The 26,744-nt window shown below is 29.6% G+C and overlaps 5 protein-coding genes across 5 annotated transcripts; 1 reads left to right on the forward strand and 4 right to left on the reverse strand.

Annotated features, from left to right (window-relative positions):
* Positions 1-588: 588 nt before the first annotated feature.
* Positions 589-2,253, reverse strand: LOC134834560 (uncharacterized). Its single transcript, XM_063849280.1, has 3 exons — positions 2,104-2,253; positions 1,966-2,027; positions 589-1,906 (listed from the first exon to the last, which is right to left on the reverse strand). Exons 2-3 carry the CDS (start codon positions 2,000-2,002, stop codon positions 639-641), a joined length of 1,305 nt encoding a protein of 434 aa, XP_063705350.1. The 5' UTR covers positions 2,003-2,027; positions 2,104-2,253; the 3' UTR covers positions 589-638.
* A 355-nt stretch (positions 2,254-2,608) lies between these two features.
* LOC134835194 (uncharacterized) lies at positions 2,609-4,330 on the reverse strand. The gene is made up of 3 exons (XM_063850064.1): positions 3,982-4,330; positions 3,616-3,928; positions 2,609-3,560 (listed from the first exon to the last, which is right to left on the reverse strand). The coding sequence occupies exons 1-3, from the start codon at positions 4,328-4,330 to the stop codon at positions 2,609-2,611; spliced, it is 1,614 nt and encodes a 537-aa protein (XP_063706134.1).
* Positions 4,331-4,615: 285 nt separating this feature from the next.
* Positions 4,616-6,294, reverse strand: LOC134834900 (uncharacterized). The gene is made up of 3 exons (XM_063849705.1): positions 6,168-6,294; positions 6,049-6,107; positions 4,616-5,997 (listed from the first exon to the last, which is right to left on the reverse strand). The coding sequence occupies exons 2-3, from the start codon at positions 6,080-6,082 to the stop codon at positions 5,093-5,095; spliced, it is 939 nt and encodes a 312-aa protein (XP_063705775.1). The 5' UTR covers positions 6,083-6,107; positions 6,168-6,294; the 3' UTR covers positions 4,616-5,092.
* A 5,740-nt stretch (positions 6,295-12,034) lies between these two features.
* LOC134834346 (transcription initiation factor TFIID subunit 5) lies at positions 12,035-16,069 on the forward strand. Its single transcript, XM_063848978.1, has 4 exons — positions 12,035-12,149; positions 12,245-13,599; positions 15,194-15,494; positions 15,550-16,069. Exons 1-4 carry the CDS (start codon positions 12,069-12,071, stop codon positions 16,021-16,023), a joined length of 2,211 nt encoding a protein of 736 aa, XP_063705048.1. The 5' UTR covers positions 12,035-12,068; the 3' UTR covers positions 16,024-16,069.
* A 5,286-nt stretch (positions 16,070-21,355) lies between these two features.
* LOC134834124 (mediator of RNA polymerase II transcription subunit 25) lies at positions 21,356-25,761 on the reverse strand. Its single transcript, XM_063848674.1, has 3 exons — positions 25,632-25,761; positions 23,962-25,572; positions 21,356-22,257 (listed from the first exon to the last, which is right to left on the reverse strand). Exons 1-3 carry the CDS (start codon positions 25,686-25,688, stop codon positions 21,454-21,456), a joined length of 2,472 nt encoding a protein of 823 aa, XP_063704744.1. The 5' UTR covers positions 25,689-25,761; the 3' UTR covers positions 21,356-21,453.
* Between the last annotated feature and the right edge of the window lie 983 nt (positions 25,762-26,744).

Here is a 26,744-nt window from a genome sequence, read left to right on the forward strand (position 1 = left end):
TCAGATCAAATCACAAAAGATTTGATTTTTGATTTGATTTGCAAATCTAATCAAAAAATTTTCAACCCTTAACTAATTTTGATCTGATCTGATCAAAAAATTTATTTAGATCAAAACAAGATCAGATCGAATCAAAAATAAAATCCAAAAAAAAAAATGAAGCCAAAAAATTTCTTAAAAATTTTTGATTTGATCTGATCTAATTTTGATCAATTTTTAGATCATATCAAATCAAAAAAGTTAAGAAAATTTTTTGGTTAGATTTGCAAATCAGATCAAAGATCAAGTCATGATCTGATCTGTAACATCAAAAAAGATCAAATACTTTTTTCATTTTGATTTTTTGATTTTAACCTAGATTATACAAGCCTGACTCCTTCAGAGGTCAATTTAAGCCGCCAGAGGCTCCAATAAAGGTTTGACCTTTTAAGCCTTAAGGGTTAATTTAATCCATTGATTAAATTGAAACCTTTTCGATATGCGAAGGGAGAGGTTATGTTTACCTTTTTTCTAAAAGACGATTTTGAAGCCCCAGTGCGTATTTTTTATGTATAGAATAGACTCTGTTAGAAAAAAATAAAAATTCAGTTTTATTTCATATTAAATACATTCAATTTTTTTTTGAGGATTTGTTAAGATTATTCAGAATAATTCAAATCATAATAAGAAACTTTAAGGACATCTTTGTTGTTCCTCAACAAATCATAAAGCACATCAGACTGTTCCCCAACATGAATTGTCTCAACATGCAGCTCAAGTTTAGGACGATTTTGTGAATGGTTCAAAGTTTGAGTCAATTTTTCAAGATATTCGATGTCAATTTCATCGATTCCCACAAGAAAATGTTGAAGTCTCTTCAGAGATTTAATTAAGCTATCAACACTTAATTTCTTCTCAAAACTAAAGATTGTTAATTTTTCGAGGTTCACAAGCTTTTGAAGATTTTTAACATCGGCATCAGTAGCTCTATTCAATTTGTCTAAAGATAATTCTTTTAAACTAGTTAGCTCACTTATGAGGTTCAAGTGTTCATGAAGATCCATCCTACGAGTTTCAAGATCCTCGATGATGTTCTTTTGTTTCAGCTGTTCGATCAATTTCTTCATCTCTACTGAAACTAAATCTTTGTCAAGAACAGGATAATATTTTTGTGACAACTTCAGTTTTTTTAAGTTTGGTAAATCACCAAAGGCACTAAAGTTGACTGAAGTTACATTCATTGTAAGTTCTTCAATTTGAGGCAACTTGCTAATGAAGTTGACAAGCTCTTCTGTTTTACAAATTGAAGAAATTTCGAGTTTTCTCACTTTTAAATTATTTTTTAAAACTTGAATGTGTGAATCTGCAGTCATATTTATACATTGACGGATAGATAAAGATATCAAATTTGAGACATTTTTGAAAAACTTTTCAGTGATTTTCATTCCATCGACTTTCAATTCTTCAAGTTGGGCATCTATAAAACAATCCCCAAGGCTATCATCAAAACTACAGTTGATTAAAGTTAAAGATCTCAAAGTTCTAACAACTGAAGCGAATTGCTGTATCATTGGAATGTTATCGAAATCAAAATCTTCATGAATGTAAGTCTCCAAGTTCACACAATGCTCAGAAATCCATTGAAATATCACAGATTTGCCATAAAAATACGGAAAAATGTCAAAGAACCCATTTAAATCTAATGATTTGATTGTCGATCCTAAGAATTGAAGAATTTCCAAGAATTTTGTTTCATCAAAATTTTGTCCTGAAGGAAAAGCTTTAAAATTAAAGTGCACAAATCTTGAACGACTTTGAAGAATCAAATTATCCAAACGGCAACAAACCCCACGGAGGTCCATCAATTCTATCAAATTGAGGAATTGCAAAATATACAACAAGCAATCGTCGTTTAGATCCATTAGATCTTAAAAGAAAAAAAAATATTAAAGTGAAAAAAATTTTTTTTATCAAATTATTTCTTACCCATTGTTGGATTTGTGGTGACTTCAGGATTATTCATCTTTAAGACATGGATTTTTCAAAGCTGTTAGTATTTAAAAAGTAATTTTAAAAAATGTAAACAAAAAACAGCTGATCCTTTTTTTTGACAATTTTTACCTTTTTTTTAGTCGATATTTCTTTAATTAACATTTAATTTAATCCTCAAAATGTCCCGAATTTCATCTTTTTTACTTCAAATGCAATTTTATAATATTTTAATAGAAAATTAACAAAAAGTTCAAGCCGGCAATAAAACAAAGAAACTGTAAACAAATTGTCAACAAGTGAGTGACACTTGAGTTACCCTTATCAACATTTTAGAATACTTACATTTTTAAGTCCCAGTTAGCATTTAAATTTATTTTTAAGTTGATCAATGACTTAAAATTAAGATATAAAGATAAAAATATTTTTAGTTTGAATTTTAAAAAATCAATGTTTATTTGAAGAGCTAATAGGATAAATCGCACATATGCATTTTTGGGCAAATTGAATTAAAACGAGAAATTGTACGAATATTTTCAAAAAAGTTAAAAAAAATAAATTTTTTTTGAAAACTATTAAAAATTTGAACTTTATGAACTATAAATTGTTCGTTATTTCCAATATTTAAATTTTGAAAAATTTACTCGTTCAACTTCATGATCATTTCTCGTACAAGATGCTTCTTATATTTGCCTGAAATGGTCATCGGTAGATTTTCAAAGAAGAAGACTTTAGTTTCAAACGGAAATGGATGATGTTTCATAACAGTTTCAATTACTTCAGATTTCTTCAAAACTATTCCTTTTTCCGGAATTATCGCGATATAAGGAACCATTCCATGCGCATCACTTTCAACATCGACAACACAAACTCCGTTTACGCCTTTGACATTTTCCAGCACGATCCTTTCCACATCACTCTGATTAATCACTTTTCCGCAATAAGGAATGTGATACTTTTTACGTTCAATCAAGTAAATATGTCCATCTTCCTCAATATATCCCATGTCTCCCGAATAAAAGTATCCATCCTCATTCATACTTTCCTTCGTAAGTTTTGGATTATTATAATAACCGGGAAATTGAAGGGCTGTTAATTTAATTCCGAATTCGCCAACTTGATTCGGTCCTAATCGATCCCCATTTTCGTCTAAAACTACATATTCTGTGCCACTTCGGACTTTTCCCACGACGTTATCAACAAAATCTTCCTTTTCACTCGGTTCGCAGACGATTCCTCCAAGGTCTGAAATGCCATACATCGAGATGATTGTTCCGTTTGGAATGTATTTTTGTAAATCTTCCGCCATTTTGATACTCATATGTTCACCAACACTGATAATTAGAAGAGCTTCTTCCAAATTGACACTTTTGATGACATCACTTTTGATCATTCGAAAAATGTCTTTGGGTTTGATGAAAGCAACTTGAATTTTGTGCTTTTCCATCATGAGAAGATACTCCTCGATCGTGTACAGAGCTCGAGTGATGCGAAAACAGTAATTCATGAGACAAGTAAAGGCAATTAGAAACTCGGATTGCCAACCTGGTTGCATTGTGGTACTGATAACCATTTTTGAAAGCGGAGCAACTCTAATGAAAAATGAAATATTTAAACTAGAAAACTTTCAAAAAGTCTAAAACTTACGTTTGAAGTAACATTTGTGAGTGCGTAGTGTTGATCAATTTGGGTTTTCCAGTCGTTGACGAAGATAAAACTATCAGCAATAATTCCTTAGTGGGATCTTCAACACTTGGAGGAACAAATTTCTCAATGGGACTTGCAAAATTTTCTAAAAATGGCTTCCAATCATGACAATCTTTACGATTATTCTCGTAAATGTAGATCGGACAATCGATCTTAACTTCCTCAAAAACCGCTTTGAAAGTGTCAATGGCATCCAAATATGACGTAATCATCATTTTCGGCTTAATTTGCCCAATTAGTTCACATAATTCATCTAAAATTTATATTTTTATTTCTCATTTTCAAACAAATCAAAAGTTTTCAAACCTTTCACAGAACTATCCAAAAAGTAAAAGTTGCAGAAAACAACTCCAGCAAAGATACATCCAAGCCACGTGGGCAACAAATAATGATGATTATGCATTAAAAAGACAATTTTATCGCCTGGTTGGAATCCAGCAGCTTTCAAGCCATTTGCGACACTAATAGCTTCCGTCAACATCCTTTTGTTTGTGTAAATCTCGTTAGAATCGTCGTTAATTTGGCATACGTGATCTAATTCTTTCATAAGAGCTTCGTAAACAACTTTTCCCGCGCTTTTTTTGCCATAAGGGTGCGCTTCGACGTCAGGACCACGCCATACTTTGCGAACCGGATCATAAGTTACTTTAGGCATTTTTAAGAGTTTTAATTAAAACTGAAGGAACGTGTTTTTCGATCGATGGCGAAAATTGAACTGACAGATCAGATTATTTGTCGAATTGAATGTTATCGAATTTTTTGCAATTCAATTTGATATCTCTTATCACTTTAATTGGGATTTTGCCGTTTTTATACAATATGTGAGATAAAATTAAACACATTTTTTTATTTCATACATATAATTGTCTCTAAAAATATAACTCGAACAGATATTGTTAAATAATCTCAATTATCAGTTTTAGAGATTTCTAAAATTAAAAGTCATTGTCATTACATAGCAATATGTCTTTAGAAAAAAAAAAGAAAAATTTATTAATTATTAGATCCAGACAATAATATTTTTAATACTATTAACAAATTATTAGAAGATTAATAGAATTCCTCCATCGACCCATTATGTATAACTCGTGTCGTGTTCCATAATAACTCATAAATAGCTTTATATTCATTTGATTCAACTGAAATTTTCAGGTTCTCACGGGATTCGTTTTGGCTCAAAAACTGAACCAACTGCTCAAAAAATTCAACATTCACTTTTGCGGGGCACAAATCTACTGCTTTGAGTTTCTGTAATGATTTTATCAAATTCAAAATAGCCGAGCCGTAGACTAAGTCCTCATCATGACAAACAATTTTTAATGCTTCTAGATTTACGAGGCTTTGAAGTTTAGTTATTTCCGCATCTGTAAGACGTCGAGTACAATCTAATGATAATTTCTTCAGATTAGTTAATTTACTAAGACCAATTTACCATGTCTATGTGATGCTCGTAGCCATTGATAAAAAGAATTTCAATGGTGTTAGATTTACTTAAATTTTCAATCAGCTTGTTGATGTCGTGGGAAATTTGGTTCCATGACCACGAATCCAATTCATCGAATTCATCCAGTTCATTCAATTCTATTTCCAATTTTTTCAAGTTTGGTAAATTACCAAAGAGACTCCTGTTAGAGACGGATGAATCGAATGTAAGTTCTTCGATTTCATGCAAATTATTTGCTATGTATTCGACTAATTTGTCACTGTCTTTAATTTCGTTTGGGCTATACCAACCATCACTTACTTTTATTTCGAGCTTTTTTAAGTTCAAATTCTTCTTTAAAACTTGAATGTAGGAATCACATGGCATGGTGCGACAGCAGCAGATTGTTAAAGCTCTTAAGTTGGAGATATGTATGAAGAACTGTTCAGTTAAATCTCGAAGAGCAACCAATTTTAGTTCTTCTATTGATGTACCCTTAAAACAATCACCTAAACTGTCATCAAAATATACGCCACGCATTGTCAAAGATGTCACTCGTCTCACTAATGTAATGAATTTTTGCTTCGGTATAACATCAACCCCGGCGAGATCAAGAGACTCCAAGTTTACACAAAATTCGGTAATCCAATCAAAAATTTCTGGTACAGCATTTTGGAATGTGCGAGGATATAGATATATTGTCTTGATCACTGGGCCCAGGAACTGAAGAGCTTCATAAGCACCTGGTAAGTCTCTTATACTGAAATAATCGAATCTTTTGCGATATTGATATAGCAAATTGTCAAAGCGAATACAAACGCCCCGCAACATTAACAGCTCTTCTAGTTTCATGAAATTTAAGAGATACAACAAGCAGTCATCGTTCAAATCCATGAAATCTGAAAAGTATGAAATTTAAAAATATATTCTTCCAAATCTAACAAACTTACTTGTAGAGTTTTTCATTCTTTTATATGGATTCATCGTTTCTATTAGCAATTTGCTTAACCTGAAAAATAGCAAAGTAAGCAAAAAACATCCAGCACATTTTTATAAAAAGAATTTTTACCTTTTGTTAAATATTTCCGAATTATAATAATTAGACACAAATTCAAAGTTTTCAATAATTTAGCAAATTTATAACTTTTATACAGCTTTCACTAAGTTTTTGTTCAGAAAATTGTAAAAATATTAACCCGGTGTGTAAAATGCAACTCAATTTCACAAAAGTTCACAAGAATTAAAATTAAGTAAACAAACAATCGTGAGTGACTTTTACGGTGTTGCCAATTAGATTTTTTTAATTTAACCGTTAAAATATTAGAAAAGTGAGGCAAAATTTAAATTTATTTTGAAATATTTAAAGTAGAAAAATAAAATATTTTTCCTTAATTTGTAAAAATGGCAAATATTATTTTAATAAAAAAATTTAATTGAACAAGAATTGAAGATTTTTAAATTTTTTCAAATTTAATTATTTTTAAATTAAAATTTAATATTTATTACATATTTGAACTTTTTAAATGACCAAAGAACAAAAAACTGGATAAAAATTAAAAAAATATATATTTTTAATTAAAAAATAAAAAAATAGATTTTTACTCGTTTTTTATAGAAATTTTCCAACAGAAGAATAAAAAAAAACTAAAAATAGTTGAAAAGTACATTCTAAAGAAAATTTTAATAGTTCAAGGTTCCTTACCCCGAAAATTGAAATGTTAAAAGTTCCTCCAACTTATCATCAATTCCTTGGAAAGGAGCCAAAATAGCATTGCATTCGCCATGATTTCCTATCATTCCCAACAACGTATCCGTATTATTTTTTCTGTAACTGTCTTATTTTGATTAGAAATGATGTTGGTTATTTGTATTTAGATCTATTGCTATATCCCGTAAGTCGTCTATGCTGCAAAAGAAAGACGTGGAACGAAAAAATTGAATGAAAGATAAATAGCTCCCAATATATTTAGTCAGCAAAGCAAAAGAAAAGGTAGAAAATCCGTAACTATAATATTAATAAGATACCGTCGTGGTGGCTTTAAGCAGGCAGTTGGCACAAAAATAAACCAGAAAAAAAAACTAAGCAACAAAAAAGGAGGAAAATAAGATAGACAATGACGATGTCGACGACACAACCAAAATAATAATAATAATAAAAAAATTGTCATTCTTCGGCAACGCTTCTTCCTCTTTTTTTCTGTTTGGCTCCGACGTTGCTACCTGTGTTTGACAGATGATAGATAAATTTATCAGGGGATGATAAATGACTCGCATTTAAGCAACGTTTAATTTCAATTCCAGCAGGACGGCGTTCGTGTATTTACTTCGTCCATTACTTCGTCTTTCAATTTTAATTTTTTTTCGCGGAATTCCTTGTCATCGACGTCCCTTTGCTTCAAACACATTTTTGTGGTTTGATTGATTTAAGATTTTTACGAAAAAAAATTTTTCCTCTTTAAATCTATAAATAACCTAAAAAGTTCGTGTCATGCATTTAGGTACTCGTGAAATATGGTAATAAATTGTCTTGCAAAGTGATGCTGGTGAAAAACAATGACACACATAAACGCATATTTGTCGAGTAAATTTGGCATGAGATCTGCATGTTGTCGTAAACATGTAAGTTAAGTCTATTATTTGCCAAAAAAAAAAAGTGAAAATTCATACATGTCATCATAATTTAATTTTGGACAAATTTGCTTTTCATCCAAATCTTCCCTATGTTAATTTTTGGCAAATTTGTGGAGTACAGACTTAGAATATTTTATTTCATCATGACATGTTTTGTCTAGAAAAATTTTGTTTTGGAATTTAAATTTAGCTTTTGACTCAAACTCAAGGTTGTTTGTTTGTTTTTTATTTAATATCTAAATTTTTACAATATTTATAAAAAAAGTTGTTCCAATGACTGAAAGTCTTTGAAGGAACTAATTTAAGCTGTTTTGAACTAACTTAAACGCGTGAAAGGGGATATGCTTTGAGTAACGAATGTGCGATGACGAGTTCACTAACCTTATGAATGCTTTCCATTAGATACGATTGGAAAATCGTAAGTAATCAATGAACGGCAATAAAGGGCGAATCTCACTTTTTCAGTGCCCCATACAACTGCACATCGAGAGAATGTCACGAGATTTTCAAATCTAGTAGCATGACTTTATGGAGATCCCTTCCCGAGACGCTACTAGAGGAAATTTTGAAGGCTATTGAGACAAAAGTCTTTCGATCGATGACGGCAGCAACAAATATCCTTAGGCTAGCTTAGGCTTCGAGGCTTCAGATTGGTGTAAAATAATGGATTCACACTGGATTTTTCGCGTTGAAAAATAGGTTTGTTTTTGCGCTTAATACACAACGATGTGCGCGGTGCGAAAGTTAGTATAGAACTTAGATTGCTTTGATACTCTGAGTTGAAAATCATCCCGAGCCCAAAGAAATTGGAAGCAGTTTTCGTTCAACAGTACTCCCTGAAGTCATGTAGTCATGAGCAAGATTGATGAATTTGACTTTAAATTAAATCTCCATTTATTTGTCAAACGCTCAACTGGCAAAAGCCCTTGGCAGTCACATTGGGGTAAAAAAGCCATCGAAAAACGTTCTCCGCCATAAAAAACCCATCTTTTCAAATAAAATACAATACAATACAATAAATCAATAAATTCTCGGAGTTCAGGAGTTCTGCTTCTTTGGCCCAGTTTGGTGATGCGATTTGAGTTACAGTTGACATCACATAAGACATAAAAAGATACAAGAAGAACAAAAATTTACCAGGGATTCCGCCATCTGCCCAATCGCCTAAGATATCAATGGTTAGTTTTCTAATCGCCAACTGAAAAATTTCAAGGATCCCTAAGTCTTCAGATCAATTTACTATGCATTTGTGAAGTGGATACTGATGCTCCTATGAAAACTATCAAAAATTTATCAGAATGATTACTTACCATTTTTCAGTAATGCCAATTTCGTTAAATCCCATTCCGAGAAACAATCAGCAATTTCATTCCATGAAGCTCCCTGTTCAAACAAAAAAAAAAATGGTTAGAATTAGCTCAGCAGCACGCTTTAAAAATTGAAAAGTCAAGAGAATTTAATATATTTCATAATAATACCAACCATGAAACAGCAGCAACAATCGTGAATGTGTGCAAAAGTGGAAAATTCGTAACCGCAAAAAGAATATCGTGGCTGAAGAAGAAGAGCTTCATACAATAAATATAATAATAATCAAATTGTTTCACACAACTTGCATGACCATACGGTAGAAATGCGAAATAGGGGTGCAATTTTGCACAAAAAAACTGCAAGAACAGCAAGAGACAATGCACGATGACGAAACTACCCCTAATATTAGCATTGTTGGCCCAAAACGAGAGTTAAGTGAAGTCTAGAGTACTTTTATTGTAATATTTATAATAATTTTATGTGTGCGAAGGATGGTACGTGGCACTGAAACAAGAGAATACATGGAACAAAGCTAAAAAGAAGGAAAAGTTATAATTCATAGACAAATGGTATTTTTAAATCAAATGCCCTCTTGTGTTTCAATGAAAGTTCGTTTAAAGCTAAAGTTTTGTTTTGTTGTTATGTGTGGCTGAAAGAAATTAGAAATTGTGGAAAATTGGATGAGATTGAACATTGTGGTTAGAGGAAGGTCAATTATTTGTTTTTTTTTTGTTTTTTCAGTAGAAATGTAATTTTTATAAATTATATTGCGAATTTCATCGGTTTTTGTAATAAAAATTAGGTAAAATTTTTAAAGGTTGGAAAAAAATATTTTTTAGCTAAGATAATTTTGGCGCGAACTTGAAGATATTTTTTATTTCTTGTTTTTTTTTTTAATTAAAAACTACGAAAACTTCCAGTTTGTCTTAAAATAAGAACAATTGACTAGAGTTCAATTTAAGACTAGAGTCAAAAAAAAGTGATAAAATTTACAAAATAATTTTTTTCTCAAAGTTTTATCAAAAAAATGTCAAAAATTAATTGAACTTTGACTTAAATCTAAACTTAATTTTAAGTCAAAAGATTTTTTTATTTTAATGAAGTTTAATTTTTCTTGCCTTTAAGTTTTTTCTAAGGTTGAGTTAAAGCCTTAAGCCCATAAATTCATAAAAAGAAACTTTTTATTATAGAAATTAAAATGAAATTCATTTTTCTAATAATTCCTCTTTTTAGGCCGCTCCAAACGAAAATTAAAAATAAAGTCCGATGCCCCATTTTAAAAGTCAAAAATCCAATGGGGCAAAATAAAAAAAAAGTTAAAAAATTTCAATTGATCGTTTTTTGTTGTATTTTCATAATTTTTCAAGACATTTTCCAAAAAAAATTTCAATTATTTTAATTTTTGTTTTGAAAATCATATTTTAACTTGAAATTTCTTCTCTAAAAAAATTTTTCATAAAATTAATGAATTTTTTTTCAAATTTTTTTGACAGTTATTTTTTATGAAATTTTAATTTTTCAATTTTTAACTTAAAATGATATTAAATCAATTTTTAATTTGAAAGTTTCAAAGAAGATTATTAAAAACAACAAAAATGTTGATCAACGATCAAAAATTTGCTAAAATTTTGTCATTTTGTATGAAAATAAGTATTTCAAAAATTTTTTTTATTTTGCCCCCCCATTTTATTTTCAAAAATTTTGGACTTTATTTTTGATTTTCATTTGGAGCGGCCTTACTCAAACTTAATAAAAAAAACACTTTAGCCTTACTAAAGTCGAATAAAGAAACTTAATTTAATTTTTTTTTTAATTTTCAAAAATCGGATGATTTTACAGTAAAATTTTTACCTCACAAACAAAGAAGTAGCCATAATAGTAAAAAAAATGTATATTTTTACTTTTGCCTTATTCCTTATCTAACGTTAAATCAAAAAAAAATTAAAGACAAAATATATTTTTTTAATGTTACCTAATTTTAAGTTTTATCGTTTAAATTTCACGTAATACTTCACAATATTTCTATAATAAAATATACAATTTATAAAGTTCTTGCAAATTGCTCTAAATTTTAATATTCAATCAAAAATCTTCGATGTTATTATACCAAAAAAAATAATTTTCAACATCACAAAGTTATAAAATGTACAACAAAAAATTTTTTTAAAATTTACTAAAAATATATATTTTTTGAATGGAAACTTCTTAAAAAATATTTGGAAGAAAATTTTACAAATTTTCTGATCATATATAAAATTTTTTTTAGCTTTTTTGGTACATTTCACAAAATTTTTGTGATCTTTTGAATTTAATTTATTGATTTGTGAACTTGTGATTTTGTAAAATTTAAGAAATGCTCCAAAAAAGCTAAAAAAAAATTAAATATGATCAGAAAATTTGTAAAATTTTTTTCCAAATATTTTTTAAGAATTTTCCATTCAGAAAATATATATTTTTTTAATAGATTTTTGGTTTTAATTTTTTTTTGTTGTACATTTGATAATTTTGTGATGTTAAAAATTGCTTTTTGTGACATTATAACATTAATAATATTTTTGATCAAATATTAAAATTCTGTAAAATTTAAAAACAAATAAAATATGTGATATGTTAACGTGAAATTTTATTTTCCCGCATCTTCAAGTTTACTTCATAAGTTTTTACAGTTTTCTTGTAATTTTATGGCATTATGGGAAATAATATTAAGAAAAAGCCTCGTTAAAAGTATTTTTTTGTAAAAAATTCATTCAAATCTTGTTAAAAAATTTTCCCTCCAAAAATCAGGATCTTCTGTTCGGTACGTTGTACGTCTCATGGCTGTACGAATATACACAAATTCCTCTACGCCTGTACGAGACATACGACTTTACTTTTTGAGACGACTGTAAATGATAAATCCCACGTCACAATTAAAAATTCAAAAAAAATCCCATGTCACAAACGGAAACCTTCCAAATTCCGCTTTGGGCTTTTCGCCTGAATTCGCGTGTGGCAACTTTCGACATCAAATATAAACAACATCACCGCGATGGCGAGCAATAAAACGAAGAAAAAGCATGAAGTTATTCGTTCCACGCTCGGAAATTACCTGAAACAACGAAATTACTCGGTAGGCAAGTGCGTCACGCACATCCGTCATTTCCTCCCGTCACGTTCCCGTGTCAATTTCTTTCATTAAATTTTTTTTTTTTAAATATTTTTCAGCTCGCCCGTTTCCACAGCGCCAACGTTGAACGCCGCACACAAAGTGACTTTTTGCTCGAAACCACGACGCGGGACCAAATAATCATGAATGAAACAATCAAAAATGAGATTTCGCGTGCCAATTCTTTTTTATACTCGAACGTTTTCTGCCTGAACAACAATCCGGCGCAAGTTGACAAGGAATTTCGGAAGTTGCAGAGTTTCATAATGGCACAAAAGACGTCGTTGCGGCGGGAATTGCTCGGGTTGTTGCCGCCGTTGTTGTGTCATTTGTACATCGAGATGCTCAAGGGACGCGATTGGAAGCCGGCAATTGAGTTTTTGAAAAAATACGCGAATATTTTGGGGACCCTCGAGCCATCAGCTGCCACGCAATTTACCAAGGTCAATGGCACGATGGAGGAAACGGCAGCGAATGTGGTGCCTCTTGCGTATTCCGTGGACCAGGAAAATCCGGATTTGGCGGCGTTTCGACAACTGGTTACCACTTTGAGCAGTATTACGTGCATCCAGGATATCGAGAATGACATTCAGGCGGCGCACTTTCGTTCCTGCAAATACCAAATTCGGATGAGTGACCGAACGTTGCTCGCTCTGAGGCGTTATTTGTCGAAAGATGCGCACGTTTTGATTCTGCAAATCCTCCAAATTTGGATCGACATCGATACGAGTGACGATAAATCGTCGGAGGCGGAAGATGAGCCCGCTCCCGATGACTCTGGCAGCATTTTGCATCACAACAGTCTCAATGGCTTCAGTAGCTCCGCCCTCGATGACCTTCACGAAACGGACATTAGCAAATTTACGAATCTCCTGGCATCGCCAAAGCCTGCCACGAAACGCGACGAACCCAAAGACCCAACCGAAACAGAATACTCACAAAAACCGATGGATGTCGATCAAGCCAGTTCCTCGGCGGGGGCGGGGGCGGCGACGTTGCTCGGTGACGAAACGAAAGCCCTTGCTGCGACCCGTCTCCAAAATCTCGCCGGAATTACGGAAAAAGTTGCGGCCCATCAACTACCGATGCAGGTTTTTGCCGTGCAAAACGCCAATGAAGTGCTTTGCACGGGAAATTTGGATGCCATGAATTGTCATTTTGCCTGCGGGCTCGAGGATGCCGGCGTGATGCTTTGGTCCAGTGATGGGAGTGAACAAGCGGGGCGGAAACCTTATGGGAAATCGACGACGAGGCAGTGCGGATGGCATGTGACGAGTGTGCAGGATCCGGAAGACGAAATGTCGAGTGATGATGAGGAGGAAATTCAGAGTGCGAAACAGAAGAAAATTCGGGAGACGCGGTACGAGAGGGAAAGGGAACGATTTTGGGGGAAGCGGAGTAGGCAGAATGTGTTGTGAGTATTTTTTTGAAGATTTTTTAAAATTTTATTTCTTTATTAAACAAAATTATTTCTATAATAGGATTAAAAATTTCTCAAAAAGACATTTTTCAAAAATATTTTAAATTTCTATTTTTTTTTTTAATTTTTTGTTTGATATTTTTTTTAGTTGAATTTTTAATTTTCTAAAAATAGTAAAAAATTAAAACATGAATACAAAAATTAAAAATAGAAGAAAATTGAAAAATTTAGGAAAAATTTTACTTTTAACTTCTTCAAAAATTAAAATATTTTTGACTTTTTAAACTTATTAATGAAACTTTTTAATTTTTTTTTTTTTTTTTTGTCAAATAATTATAATTTTTTATTTTAGAAAATTTATAATTTATAAATTTAAATTATTTTTAAAAAAATTTTTTTCTACATTATTTTATTTATTTTTATTCATATTAATTTCAATTCATTTTTTCAACTATATATTGAGATTTTTTTTATTGAAAATATTTATTTTCATAGTTTTAGGTTCCAAATGATTTAAAATGATCTATTTTCATAACTTTTCAAAACATTTAAAAAAAAAAAATTCAGATTTTAAGATTTTTTGTAACAAATATCATGTTACAAATAATGCATGTAAATTCTAAAAATATTTTTCAAACAATTTCTAAGCCTTTTTCATTTATTTAAAAATGTTTATTTATATTTATTCTCGAAATATTTAAAATAATTTTTTTTTTTGCTTTTTATAACTTTTTATTTCGGAATCCTCAAAGAAAAAAAATAAAGAAATAATTTTTTTTACTACTTTTTTGACGTTTTTGAACGTTAATCGTTGATTGAACACATTAAAATAATTTTTACTTTTATTATTTTAAGTTTTTAAGTCAAAACTTTAATAAAATTTCACAAAATAAAAATTTAAGAAAAAATAAAAAATTTCTTCACGTGACTCAAAAATTTTTTCATCAAATTTTCGATAAATAATGGGTTTTTAAAGCAAGTTTTTTTTAATATAATTTTAATTTTTACTGGACATTTTATTTTTTTCAATCAAAATGTACCAAAAAATGTCAAAAATTTTGGATTAATTTTTAATACTTTTAGGTTAAAATAATTTTAAAATAAAATATATTAAATAATTATCAAAAAATTTAATAATATTGAAGTTAATTTTTTTTCTTTGAAATTTAATTTTTTTACAATTTTTTTCAATAATTTTCTTGTTTTACTTGTTTCATCTGATTATTTTTTTAAACTTAAAAAGAAAAAAATTATTTAAAATTTTTTATTTAATTTTTATTTATTTAAATTTCTTTTTCTTATAAAAAAAAATAAAAATAAAAAAATAAATTCTCTAATTACCTAATTCATTATTACATTTAAAAAAATTCTTACAAAAGCTTCGAAAAAATTATTTTTTTTTTATTTAAAAAAATTTAAATTAAATTTTTTTTTTAAATCAAGAAAAACAAAATATTTTTATAAAATTAAAGCAAAAAAATTATTTTTTTATTTAATTTATTTTTTTTTTGTTTTAAAAATATAAAATTTTAAAGATTTTTTTTTAAAATTTGAACAAAATTATTAATATTTTTTTTTTTTTTTTTAGTGACGATTACGGTGCATTTACCTTCCGAGGCCACAGCAGCGGCATAACTGATCTCCTATTCTCACAATTTAGCGAATTACTGATAACGACGTCACGTGACCTGACAATGCGTGCCTGGCGCGCCACAGATTACAGTTGCGGAGCCGTGTATCGCGGGCACAATTACCCGATTTGGTGCGTGGCGGAAAGTGCGACCGATTTGTACCTTGCAACGGGCTCTCGTGACAGCACGGCACGACTTTGGTCAACCACGAGGGAATTTCCGTTGCAAATTTACGCCGGGCACACACAAGATGTCACCGTAAGTTTTTATTTTTTTTTCAGAAAAATCAATTTTTAATGAAAATATTTTTCAGGCAATCGCATTCCATCCAAATGGCAAATACCTCGCGACGGGTTCCGTTGACCAAACGATCCGGCTGTGGTGCATCACGAGCGGCAAATTGCTCCGAGTACTCACAGACTGCCGATTGCCGGTGCACAAAATCGCTTTTAGTCCGAATGGCAAGTGGCTAGCTGCCGCGGGCGAAGAATCGCGAGTGAGGATTTTCGATTTGGCGACAAGTTCGCAACTTTACGAGCTGAAAGACCATCCGAGTGCCGTGAGTGACGTCGTTTGGCATGCGGATAATCAGAAATTGGCAACGGCGACAACGAGTGGCGTCATTCGGCTGTATAACGTGGGGGATTTCGAGAGTGGGGCAACGTCGAGCGACACAAAGACCGGGGGAGGAGCAACTTTGTTGAATCAGTATGGCACGCAGTGCAAACGAGTCGTTAGGATAAAATTTAATGGGGATGGCAGTTTAACGTGTATCGGGAGTGTGTAGATCGTGCGCCGCCGATCGCTTTGTTGAATTTTTAATGTTTAATAAAAAAAAAAGTAAATTAATTTTGAACTTTTATTTTCTTGAAATATTTCAGATTTTCCTCATATTTATTTTATTCAATAAATTTTTATTTTAAGAAAAATTTAAAAATGTTATTACAAGATTTTTAAAATCTTGTTTGAATTTTTTAGTTTCTTTTTAAAATATTTTGAATCTTGTTGAGAGAGAAAAATAACAATTTCTAAGAAATTTTTTTTCTCTTCATAAAAGCCTTATGAGCTTTTGAGTTGATACATTTTTTTATCTTTCAAAAACTTTTTTTTTAAGAAAAATTATTCAATTTTTTAATTACATTTTTGAGAATTAGAAAAATTTATTGACTTTTTTTACTTTTATTTATTTATTTTTAGTAAAAAAAATTATCAAATTCATCTTTTCATTTTGTTTTTGAATTTAAAAAAAAATTAAAATTAATTAAAATATTACAAATTATTAAAAATTAAAACTATTGTCTTGTCATCAAAAATCATTAAAGATTAATTTTGAAGGCAAGTTAAAAAAAGTAAATTAATTATGTTTTTTTTAATTTTCGAAGTCAAGCTATTTTGATGAATAATTTTCTATGAGTAATTTTAGGAAAAAAAAAGTATTTGTGAAAATTTTGATATAAAAAAATTAAAAATCAAAATTTTTCTTAAAAAAATTGAAAAGTTTCTTATAATAAAAATTAGGTACTGTAAAATACTAATGAAATTTTGATTTTTTTATAAAAATTTATAAAAAATTTTTGTTGGTATTTTCATTGATAATAGATAGTTTAAAACTGATCTCAGAGTATTTAAAGTCAAAAATTTAAACAAAAAATTTATTGTTTTCAATCATTTTATAACTCAAAACTGCCAAAAAATTTAAACTGAAAAAAAAATTTTTCTTTGACATAGTTTTGTTTTAAAAACTAAATCAAGAGCAAAAAAACTGTGTCAAAAACTGTGTCAAAGCAATTTTTGTCAAATCTTGCTCCAAATGGCTAAAAATTTGTCAAAGGGCTCTAATTTATCATTTTTAATCATTTTATAACTCAAAACTGCCAAAAAATTTAAACTGAAAAAAAATTTTTTCTTTGACATAGTTTTGATTTGAAAACTAAATCAAGAGAAAAAAAACTGTGTCAAAAACTGTGTCAAAAACTGTGTCAAAGCAATTTTTGTCAAATTTTGCTCCAAATGGATAAAAATTTGTCAGAGGGCTCTAATTTATCATTTTTAATCATTTTATAACTCAAAACTGCCAAAAAATTGAAACTGAAAAAAAAATTTTTCTTTGACATAGTTTTGATTTGAAAACTAAATCAAGAACAAAAAAAACTGTGTCAAAAACTGTGTCAAAGCAATTTTTGTCAAATTTTGCTCCAAATGGATAAAAATTTGTCAGAGGGCTCTAATTTATCATTTTTAATCATTTTATAACTCAAAACTGCCAAAAAATTGAAACTGAAAAAAAATTTTTTCTCTGACACAGTTTTGATTTGAAAACTAAATCAAGAACAAAACTGTGTCAAAAACTATGTCAAAAACTGTGTCAAAGCAATTTTTGTCAAATTTTGCTCCAAATGGATAAAAATTTGTCAGAGGGCTCTAATTTATCATTTTTAATCATTTTATAACTCAAAACTGCCAAAAAATTGAAACTGAAAAAAAATTTTTTCTTTGACATAGTTTTGATTTTAAAAACTAAATCAAGAACAAAAAAAACTGTGTCAAAAACTGTGTCAAAGCAATTTTTGTCAAATTTTGCTCCAAATGGATAAAAATTTGTCAGAGGGCTCTAATTTATCATTTTTAATCATTTTATAACTCAAAACTGCCAAAAAATTGAAACTGAAAAAAAATTTTTTCTTTGACATAGTTTTGTTTTGAAAACTAAATCAAGAGCAAAACTGTGTCAAAAACTATGTCAAAAACTGTGTCAAAGCAATTTTTGTCAAATCTTGCTCCAAATGGATTGAAATTTGTCAGATGGCTCTAATTTATCATTTTTAATCATTTTATAACTCAAAACTGCCAAAAAATTGAAACTGAAAAAAAATTTTTTCTTTGACATAGTTTTGATTTGAAAACTAAATCAAGAACAAAAAAACTGTGTCAAAAACTGTGTCAAAGCAATTTTTGTCAAATCTTGCTTCAAATGGATAAAAATTTGTCAGAGGGCTTTAATTTATCATTTTTAATCATTTTATAACTCAAAACTGCCAAAAAATTGAAACTGAAAAAAAATTTTTTCTTTGACACAGTTTTGATTTGAAAACTAAATCAAGAACAAAACTGTGTCAAAAACTATGTCAAAAACTGTGTCAAAGCAATTTTTGTCAAATTTTGCTCCAAATGGATAAAAATTTGTCAGAGGGCTCTAATTTATCATTTTTAATCATTTTATAACTCAAAACTGCCAAAAAATTGAAACTGAAAAAAAATTTTTTCTTTGACACAGTTTTGATTTGAAAACTAAATCAAGAGCAAAACTGTGTCAAAAACTATGTCAAAAACTGTGTCAAAGCAATTTTTGTAAAATCTTGCTCAAAATGGATAAAAATTTGTCAGAGGGCTCTAATTTATCATTTTTAATCATTTTATAACTCAAAACTGCCAAAAAAATTGAAACTGAAAAAATTTTTTTTTCCTTTGACATAGTTTTGATTTGAAAACTAAATCAAGAACAAAACTGTGTCAAAAACTATGTCAAAAACTGTGTCAAAGCAATTTTTGTCAAATCTTGCTCCAAATGGATAAAAATTTGTCAGAGGGCTCTAATTTATCATTTTTAATCATTTTATAACTCAAAACTGCAAAAAAATTTAAACTGAAAAAAAAATTTTTCTTTGACATAGTTTTGATTTGAAAAATAAAAAAAAAAAATTTTTCTTTGACATAGTTTTGTTTTAAAAACTAAATCAAGAACAAAAAAACTGTGTCAAAAACTGTGTCAAAGCAATTTTTGTCAAATTTTGCTCCAAATGGATAAAAATTTGTCAGAGGGCTCTAATTTATCATTTTTAATCATTTTATAACTCAAAACTGCCAAAAAAATTGAAACTGAAAAAAAAATTTTTCTTTGACACAGTTTTGATTTGAAAACTAAATCAAGAACAAAACTGTGTCAAAAACTATGTCAAAAACTGTGTCAAAGCAATTTTTGTCAAATTTTGCTCCAAATGGATAAAAATTTGTCAGAGGGCTCTAATTTATCATTTTTAATCATTTTATAACTCAAAACTGCCAAAAAATTGAAACTGAAAAAAAAATTTTTTCTTTGACACAGTTTTGATTTGAAAACTAAATCAAGAACAAAACTGTGTCAAAAACTGTGTCAAAGCAATTTTTGTCAAATTTTGCTCCAAATGGATAAAAATTTGTCAGAGGGCTCTAATTTATCATTTTTAATCATTTTATAACTCAAAACTGCCAAAAAATTGAAACTGAAAAAAAATTTTTTCTTTGACATAGTTTTGATTTGAAAACTAAATCAAGAACAAAAAAAAACTATGTCAAAAACTGTGTCAAAGCAATTTTTGTCAAATTTTGCTCCAAATGGATAAAAATTTGTCAGAGGGCTCTAATTTATCATTTTTAATCATTTTATAACTCAAAACTGCCAAAAAATTGAAACTGAAAAAAAATTTTTTCTTTGACACAGTTTTGATTTGAAAACTAAATCAAGAACAAAAAAAAACTGTGTCAAAAACTGTGTCAAAGCAATTTTTGTCAAATCTTGCTCCAAATGGATAAAAATTTGTCAGAGGGCTCTAATTTATCATTTTTAATCATTTTATAACTCAAAACTGCCAAAAAATTGAAACTGAAAAAAAAATTTTTCTTTGACATAGTTTTGATTTGAAAACTAAATCAAGAGCAAAAAAACTGTGTCAAAAACTGTGTCAAAGCAATTTTTGTCAAATATTTCTCCAAATGGATAAAAATTTGTCAGAGGGCTCTAATTTATCATTTTTAATCATTTTATAACTCAAAACTGCCAAAAAATTTAAACTGAAAAAAAAATTTTTCTTTGACATAGTTTTGATTTGAAAACTAAATCAAGAACAAAAAAACTGTGTCAAAGCAATTTTTGTCAAATTTTGCTCCAAATGGATTGAAATTTGTCAGAGGTCTCTAATTTATCATTTTTAATCATTTTATAACTCAAAACTGCCAAAAAATTGAAACTGAAAAAAAAATTTTTCTTTGACACAGTTTTGATTTGAAAACTAAATCAAGAGCAAAAAAACTGTGTCAAAAACTGTGTCAAAGCAATTTTTGTCAAATTTTGCTCCAAATGGATAAAAATTTGTCAGAGGGCTCTAATTTATCATTTTTAATCATTTTATAACTCAAAACTGCAAAAATTTGAAACTGAAAAAAAAATTTTTCTTTGACATAGTTTTGTTTTGAAAACTAAATCAAGAACAAAAAAACTGTGTCAAAAACTGTGTCAAAGCTATTTTTGTCAAATCTTGCTCCAAATGGATAAAAATTTGTCAGAGGGCTCTAATTTATCATTTTTAATCATTTTATAACTCAAAACTGCCAAAAAATTGAAACTGAAAAAAAAATTTTTCTTTGACATAGTTTTGTTTTAAAAACTAAATCAAGAACAAAAAAACTGTGTCAAAAACTGTGTCAAAGCAATTTTTGTCAAATTTTGCTCCAAATGGATAAAAATTTGTCAGAGGGGCTCTAATTTATCATTTTTAATCATTTTATAACTCAAAACTGCAAAAAAAATTAAACTGAAAAAAAAATTTTTGACATAGTTTTGTTTTGAAAACTAAATCAAGAACAAAAAAACTATGTCAAAAACTGTGTCAAAGCAATTTTTGTCAAATCTTGCTCCAAATGGATAAAAATTTGTCAGAGGGCTCTAATTTATCATTTTTAATCATTTTATAACTCAAAACTGCCAAAAAATTTGAAACTGAAAAAAAATTTTCCTTTGACATAGTTTTGTTTTGAAAACTAAATCAAGAACAAAAAAACTTTGTAATCATTTTTGTGATTTTGCTCCAAATGGATAAGGGCTCTAAATCATTTTTAATCATTTTGTAACTCAAAACTGCCAAAAAATTGAAACTGAAAAAAAATTTTTTCTTTGACATAGTTTTGTTTTTTTTTCGATAAAAAATTATTATTTTCAATTAAATTTCTTTTTAAGTAATTTTTTTTTGGTTGAAATACCAAATTTATTGCTTTAAAAAAAAAAATGACGGATAGGTAGAACGAAGTTTACGGGTAGCACTATTTTATTAAAAAAAGAAAATATTTGATTTTTTTTGAATGTCATAAATTTTTAACTTAAATTCATCACTTTTATTATTATATTTTTTTTAAATGTACGATAAAATATGAAAAACTTTCCCTCATCAAAGCCTTTAATTAAAAATTACATAAATCCGTCATAATTCTGCTCATCGTACTGCTGTTGCCCGACATTTCCTTGCTGCGCCTGTTGCGTCGGCGGTCGCATTCCCATCCGCATCGGTTGCTGTTGTTGCTGCAACAAATGTCTCAATCCCGGATTATTCGGCATCATGGGTCTCACCATCCGCTGTTGCTGCGGATTGACAATTCCCTGTCCCGGACCCATCATTTGCGGCTGATTTTGCATCACCTGCTGATTCTGCATCGCTTGCTGCTGATTCATTTGCCACTGTTGCTCATTCGGGTCCATTTGTTGTTGCTGCTGCTGCTGTTGCTGATTTTGCTGCGGATTTTGTTGCATCCCAACCATGCCGGGAGTCGGCATTCGTCCCGGCATGTTCATCTGCGGATTTTGCGGAACTCCTTGAATCATTTGTTGTTGTTGCTGCATTTGCTGCGGTCCGCCTTGCGGTTGTTTATTTTGCATGATAACCGCTTTGAGTCGATCTACGAAAGCAGCTTGATCGTTCGGAATGAAGCCGAGAAAGGCTTTTTTGTCCATCGAATAGAGCAAAATGAGGACAATGATGTCGCATTGTGGCGCGGAGTTGAAATGAACGCAACCTGCCATGCCGGCAGCCATTACGCGGGAAAGTGATTCGAGGGCTTCGCATTGCGTCGGATGGAAAACGACGGTTTTGGATTCTTTTAGATATTGACCGCCTGCTGAACCAACCATCGTTTTTGGCATGAGTTGCATTAGCAAGCGAGGGGGCCAGTGATCTGCACGAATATCGAGTTCGCCATCTTTCACGTTTGCCGTTACCTGAGAAAAAAAAATTAAATTAAAAATTTAAATTTTTTTTATTTAAATTAATTTTATTTTTTTTATTTTAATTGATTAGATATTATCGTTTTTCTTAATTTTTAATTGAATTTTCAATTTTGAAAAAATTTTATTTAATTTAATTATTTTTTAAATAATTCATTCAATTAAATAACTATTTTATTTTATGAAATTTCAAAATTAAAAAAAAAAATAAATTATTTAAAAATTAGTTAATTAAATAAAAATTATTTTAATTAATTTTTAATTGAATTAAGAAAAATTATTTAAATTTTTAATTAAATTTTAATTTAAAAAAATTAAATAAAATTAAAAAAATATTTAAAATAAATTTTAGATCAACTGAAAAATATATGAAATAAATAAATATTTTTTATAACAATTTATTTATTAAATTTTATTATTTAAAAAAAAAAAATAATAAAATTTTTTGATTAATTTTTAATTTAATTTTAAATTCTTAATAATATAACTAATTTATTTATTTAAAAAATTTAATTTTAATATTTTTTTAAAATAATTTTTTAATTAAATTAATATTTTATTTTATTTTAAATTCTTAAAATATTTAATTTCTTAAAAATTTAATTTTAATATTTTTTAAATTAAATTTTAATAAATAACTAAAGTTTCAATTAAAAAAAACACAAAATTAAATCAATAAATAATTAAATAAATAATTTTTAAAATAAGGCCGCTCCAAATGAAACTCAATAGTTTTGTCCAAAATTTTTGAAATAAAATGAGGGGGGGGCAAAAAAAATAAAAAATTTTTAAATACTTTTTTTATACAAAATGACAAATTTTTAAATAATTTTTGATCCGTAATCAATATTTTTGTAGTTTTGAGTTTTTACATTGATATTTGTGTATAAAAATTGATTTAAAAACATTTTAATTAAAATTGAAAAAAATGAATATCATAAAAATAACTGTCAATAAATTTTTTTTTCTGAAAAAAAAAATTCAATAATTTTCATGAAAATTATTTTTTAAAGAAAATTTTATGTCGAAATACGATTTTGAATACAAAAATTACTAAAAATTGAAAAATTTTCTTGAAAATTTGTTGAAAAATTATAAAAATACACCAAAAATCGGTAAATTTTGATAAAATCTTTAACTTTTTTTTTATTATGCCCCATTTCGAATTTTCGAATTTAAAATTGGGGCATCGGATAAAACTATTGAGTTTCATTTTTTCAATATTTTTTTTAACTTTTGTATTGAAAGTGATATTTTTACAAAAAATTCTTCTGTGAAAAATATTTTTTCGAAAACCATTGAACTTTATATTTTCTAATTTTTTTTTTATTAAAAAATATTTCCTTAATTTTATAGTTGAATTTATTGAAAATTTGTCATTTTGTATAAAAAAGTATTTAAAAATCATTTGTTTTGGGACAAAAAGCGGCCTTAAAATTAATATTTTAAAACTAAATATTTGATTTTAACCTTATTTTTAATTTTTCTCAAAATTTATTCTGTCAAGCTTTTAATTTTTTGTAAAATTCTATTCTTTAAAAATTTCTTAAAATTCTTCTTTAAATTATTATAAACTTTTTTATGACTTTAATCTTTTATCGGTTCAAAAATGAAATTTTATAATTTTTTACAGGTTTTTTAAAATTTTTCTAACAAAAAACCATAAAATAAAATTTTTAGATCAATTAAAATTCTTACCTGGAACGGAGCTTGTCGCGGCACCTTTGTCTGATCCGTTTTATTCGACTTTTCAACCCATTCCACGATTCCCGACCAAATTCTCTGCCGTTGTTGCGTTTGCGGGCCTGCAGTTGGTTGCGGTTGCTGCTGCTGTGTTTGTTGCTGTTGCGGCGCGACATTTCCCGAAGGCCCGGCACTCATTTGACCTTGCATTGGATTTTGCATCGCGGTATTCTGAATTTGACCTTGAATTTGTCCTTGAATCTGAGGTTGTTGCGTCGCCATTTGATTCGGAACTCCCATGGCATTCGGGACTTGTTGTTGTTGTCCCGGTTGTCCTCCCATATTGACGCCTTGCGTACCTTGCATGCCGCCCCCCTGGTTCATGGGGTTCATTTGACCTTGAGCTTGACCTTGCTGCATTTGCTGCACATTTTGCTGATTTTGTTGCATCAATTGCATGCGAAGTTGCTGCGATTGCGGATTATTTCCCTGCAGCTGTTGCTGCAATGCGGATCCGGGTTGATTCATCATTTGACCTTGAGCGGTTTGAGGTTGCCCCGGAAAGCCTTGCTGATTCATAAATTGATTTGGCGCCATGCCAGGGTTCGGGGCACGAGCCCAGCGTGGGTTTTGTTGACGAGCGGCGGCCATTTGTTGCTGCGCCGCCATCATTTGCTGCTGTTGCTGGGTGATTTGACCCATTTGGGGATTTCCTTGTTGAGACATCATGGGTCTCATGCCACCCATGACGGGATTTTGCTGTTGCTGTTGAATTTGGGCTTGCTGAGCTTGTTGCTGGGCCCGCATTTGAGCCATTTGCATCATTTGCTGTTGTTGCGATTGCTGAACTTGTTGATTGGCGTTCGGGACTTGATTCGGATTGGGGACTTGGGGGTTCGGGACTTGCTGATTCGGCGTCATTTGACCTTCAGGCGGCTGTAAAATGCCTTGTTGCTGCGCGTTTTGCGTCGAAATCTGGTTTGGTTGCTGCGCGGCGTCATTTGTGACCATGGGAACGTTCGTTGGCACCGCAGCGCCAGCATTGGGACTCGGACTTCGCTCCGACAACGCAAATCCCTTCAAAAGAACCAAGTGACGAACGTCTTTGGCGTAATTTTTGGTCGTCGCCGAAGCATCGCCGCCCGCTTTTTCGAACAATTTAAAGAAAACTGGGATTTTCCGCGGCGAAATTATCGATAAATTAACGTTATTTTCCTGAAAAATTGTCGAAAGTTGCTCGCAAGTCTTATTTTCGTACGTGACACACTCCAAAACCGGCATCTGATACGGCGCACTGTGACAAATTAACACACAAAATTTATTCGAGCCACTTCCATTCTCGCGAATTTGTTCCAAATCTTCGAAACAAACGAGCGCCGTGGCCAATCCCTCCGCCAAACAAGCATTTGACTCGCTCTTCCCCCCGGAAAAGTCAATTTTGTCGAATGTTTCGAGGACATTTGCGGTTTTGCTGAAGGGACCGAACGTGTTGACGGCAGAACTGAGCGTGCCCTGCGCCGTTTTGTACGAAACGATGCCGTAACGAGTGTTGGTGCATTTCGAAAAGAATTCCACGGTGTCGGAAATGTAATTTGCTTTGATGTCTTGGATGTAGGCACCCATTTGCTGGAATAGAAAAAACAAGTTTTAAAGGTTTTTAAATGAAAATTTGTGAGAAATTTTACCGATGTTTGTTCCACGATGAAGATGACATCGCAGGGAGCATCAGGAGCAACCACCATTCTCGATTTTATTTATTTTTAGCAAAAAAATTTGTTTTAAATTACTTTTCGAGTGATGCGGCTTTGACACAGTTTACATTTGTCGGGTTGTCAATGTGTTACGGGGTTGCTCAAAATCAAAACAATACGCTGACCAGATGTTTTTTTGAATAAAAATTATTAGAAGAAATTTTTTTTTTACAAATTTTGATCATTTTTTAGATTTTTAATGGATTTTAGCATTTTTAATAAAATGATTAAAATATGAAAAATTGTTTTTTTTTGCTAATTTTTACTATTTTTTGATGATTTTTAAACAATATAAATGTAAAAAAGTGTGTTTATATTTTGAAAATGAGAAAAATAGGAGAAAACACTATAAACTAAAACTAATTGCTTTCGATAATTTTGAATAATAAAAACTTGAAAAAATTGATTCTTAAACAAATTACAACAAAACATTTAAAAAAAAGCCTAAGTAGTACAAAAAATTTTAATATTTTATTAAATTTCCTGGTAAGTCGTTCAAAACCTAAACGATAAACTTAACGAATCAATTGCGACAAATAAATTAAAAAGAGAGGTACAAAGACAGCAGTTTGAAATCGAGGAACTAAAAAATTAAGTAGGACGAGTTCCTACATCAATTAGATCTTTAGAGTTTCAATTAAAATATATGGGAGGAAATCTAAAGTAATAATAAAATAAAATAATAATAATTTCGACGATACCTATAATGCCGATGCCGACAAATTGCTTAGACGGTACGGATCTCGAAGAGCTAGAACTCCTTTTTAGAAAGTAGAAGCAGCATTATAACAATCAATAGTAAAATTTGAGTCAACTAAAACGTTTAAGATTTAGTATATGCTTTTTGAGAAACACTTAGCCTTAAGCCATAAACACAAATTGATCTATTTGGAAGACCTTTTACCAATTAACCAAATGGATTATGGATTAACCAAAAAAGAACAAACTTGTAAAAAATTTGCCCAACACAAATTTAAGATTAAGTGTAAGAACAAATAGAAAAAATATTAAGGCATTTAGGCCGCTCCAAATTTTTTTCTATGTTTT

This window comes from Culicoides brevitarsis, chromosome 3, assembly GCF_036172545.1.
Source record: "Culicoides brevitarsis isolate CSIRO-B50_1 chromosome 3, AGI_CSIRO_Cbre_v1, whole genome shotgun sequence".
Classification (NCBI taxonomy): Eukaryota; Metazoa; Arthropoda; class Insecta; order Diptera; family Ceratopogonidae; genus Culicoides; species Culicoides brevitarsis.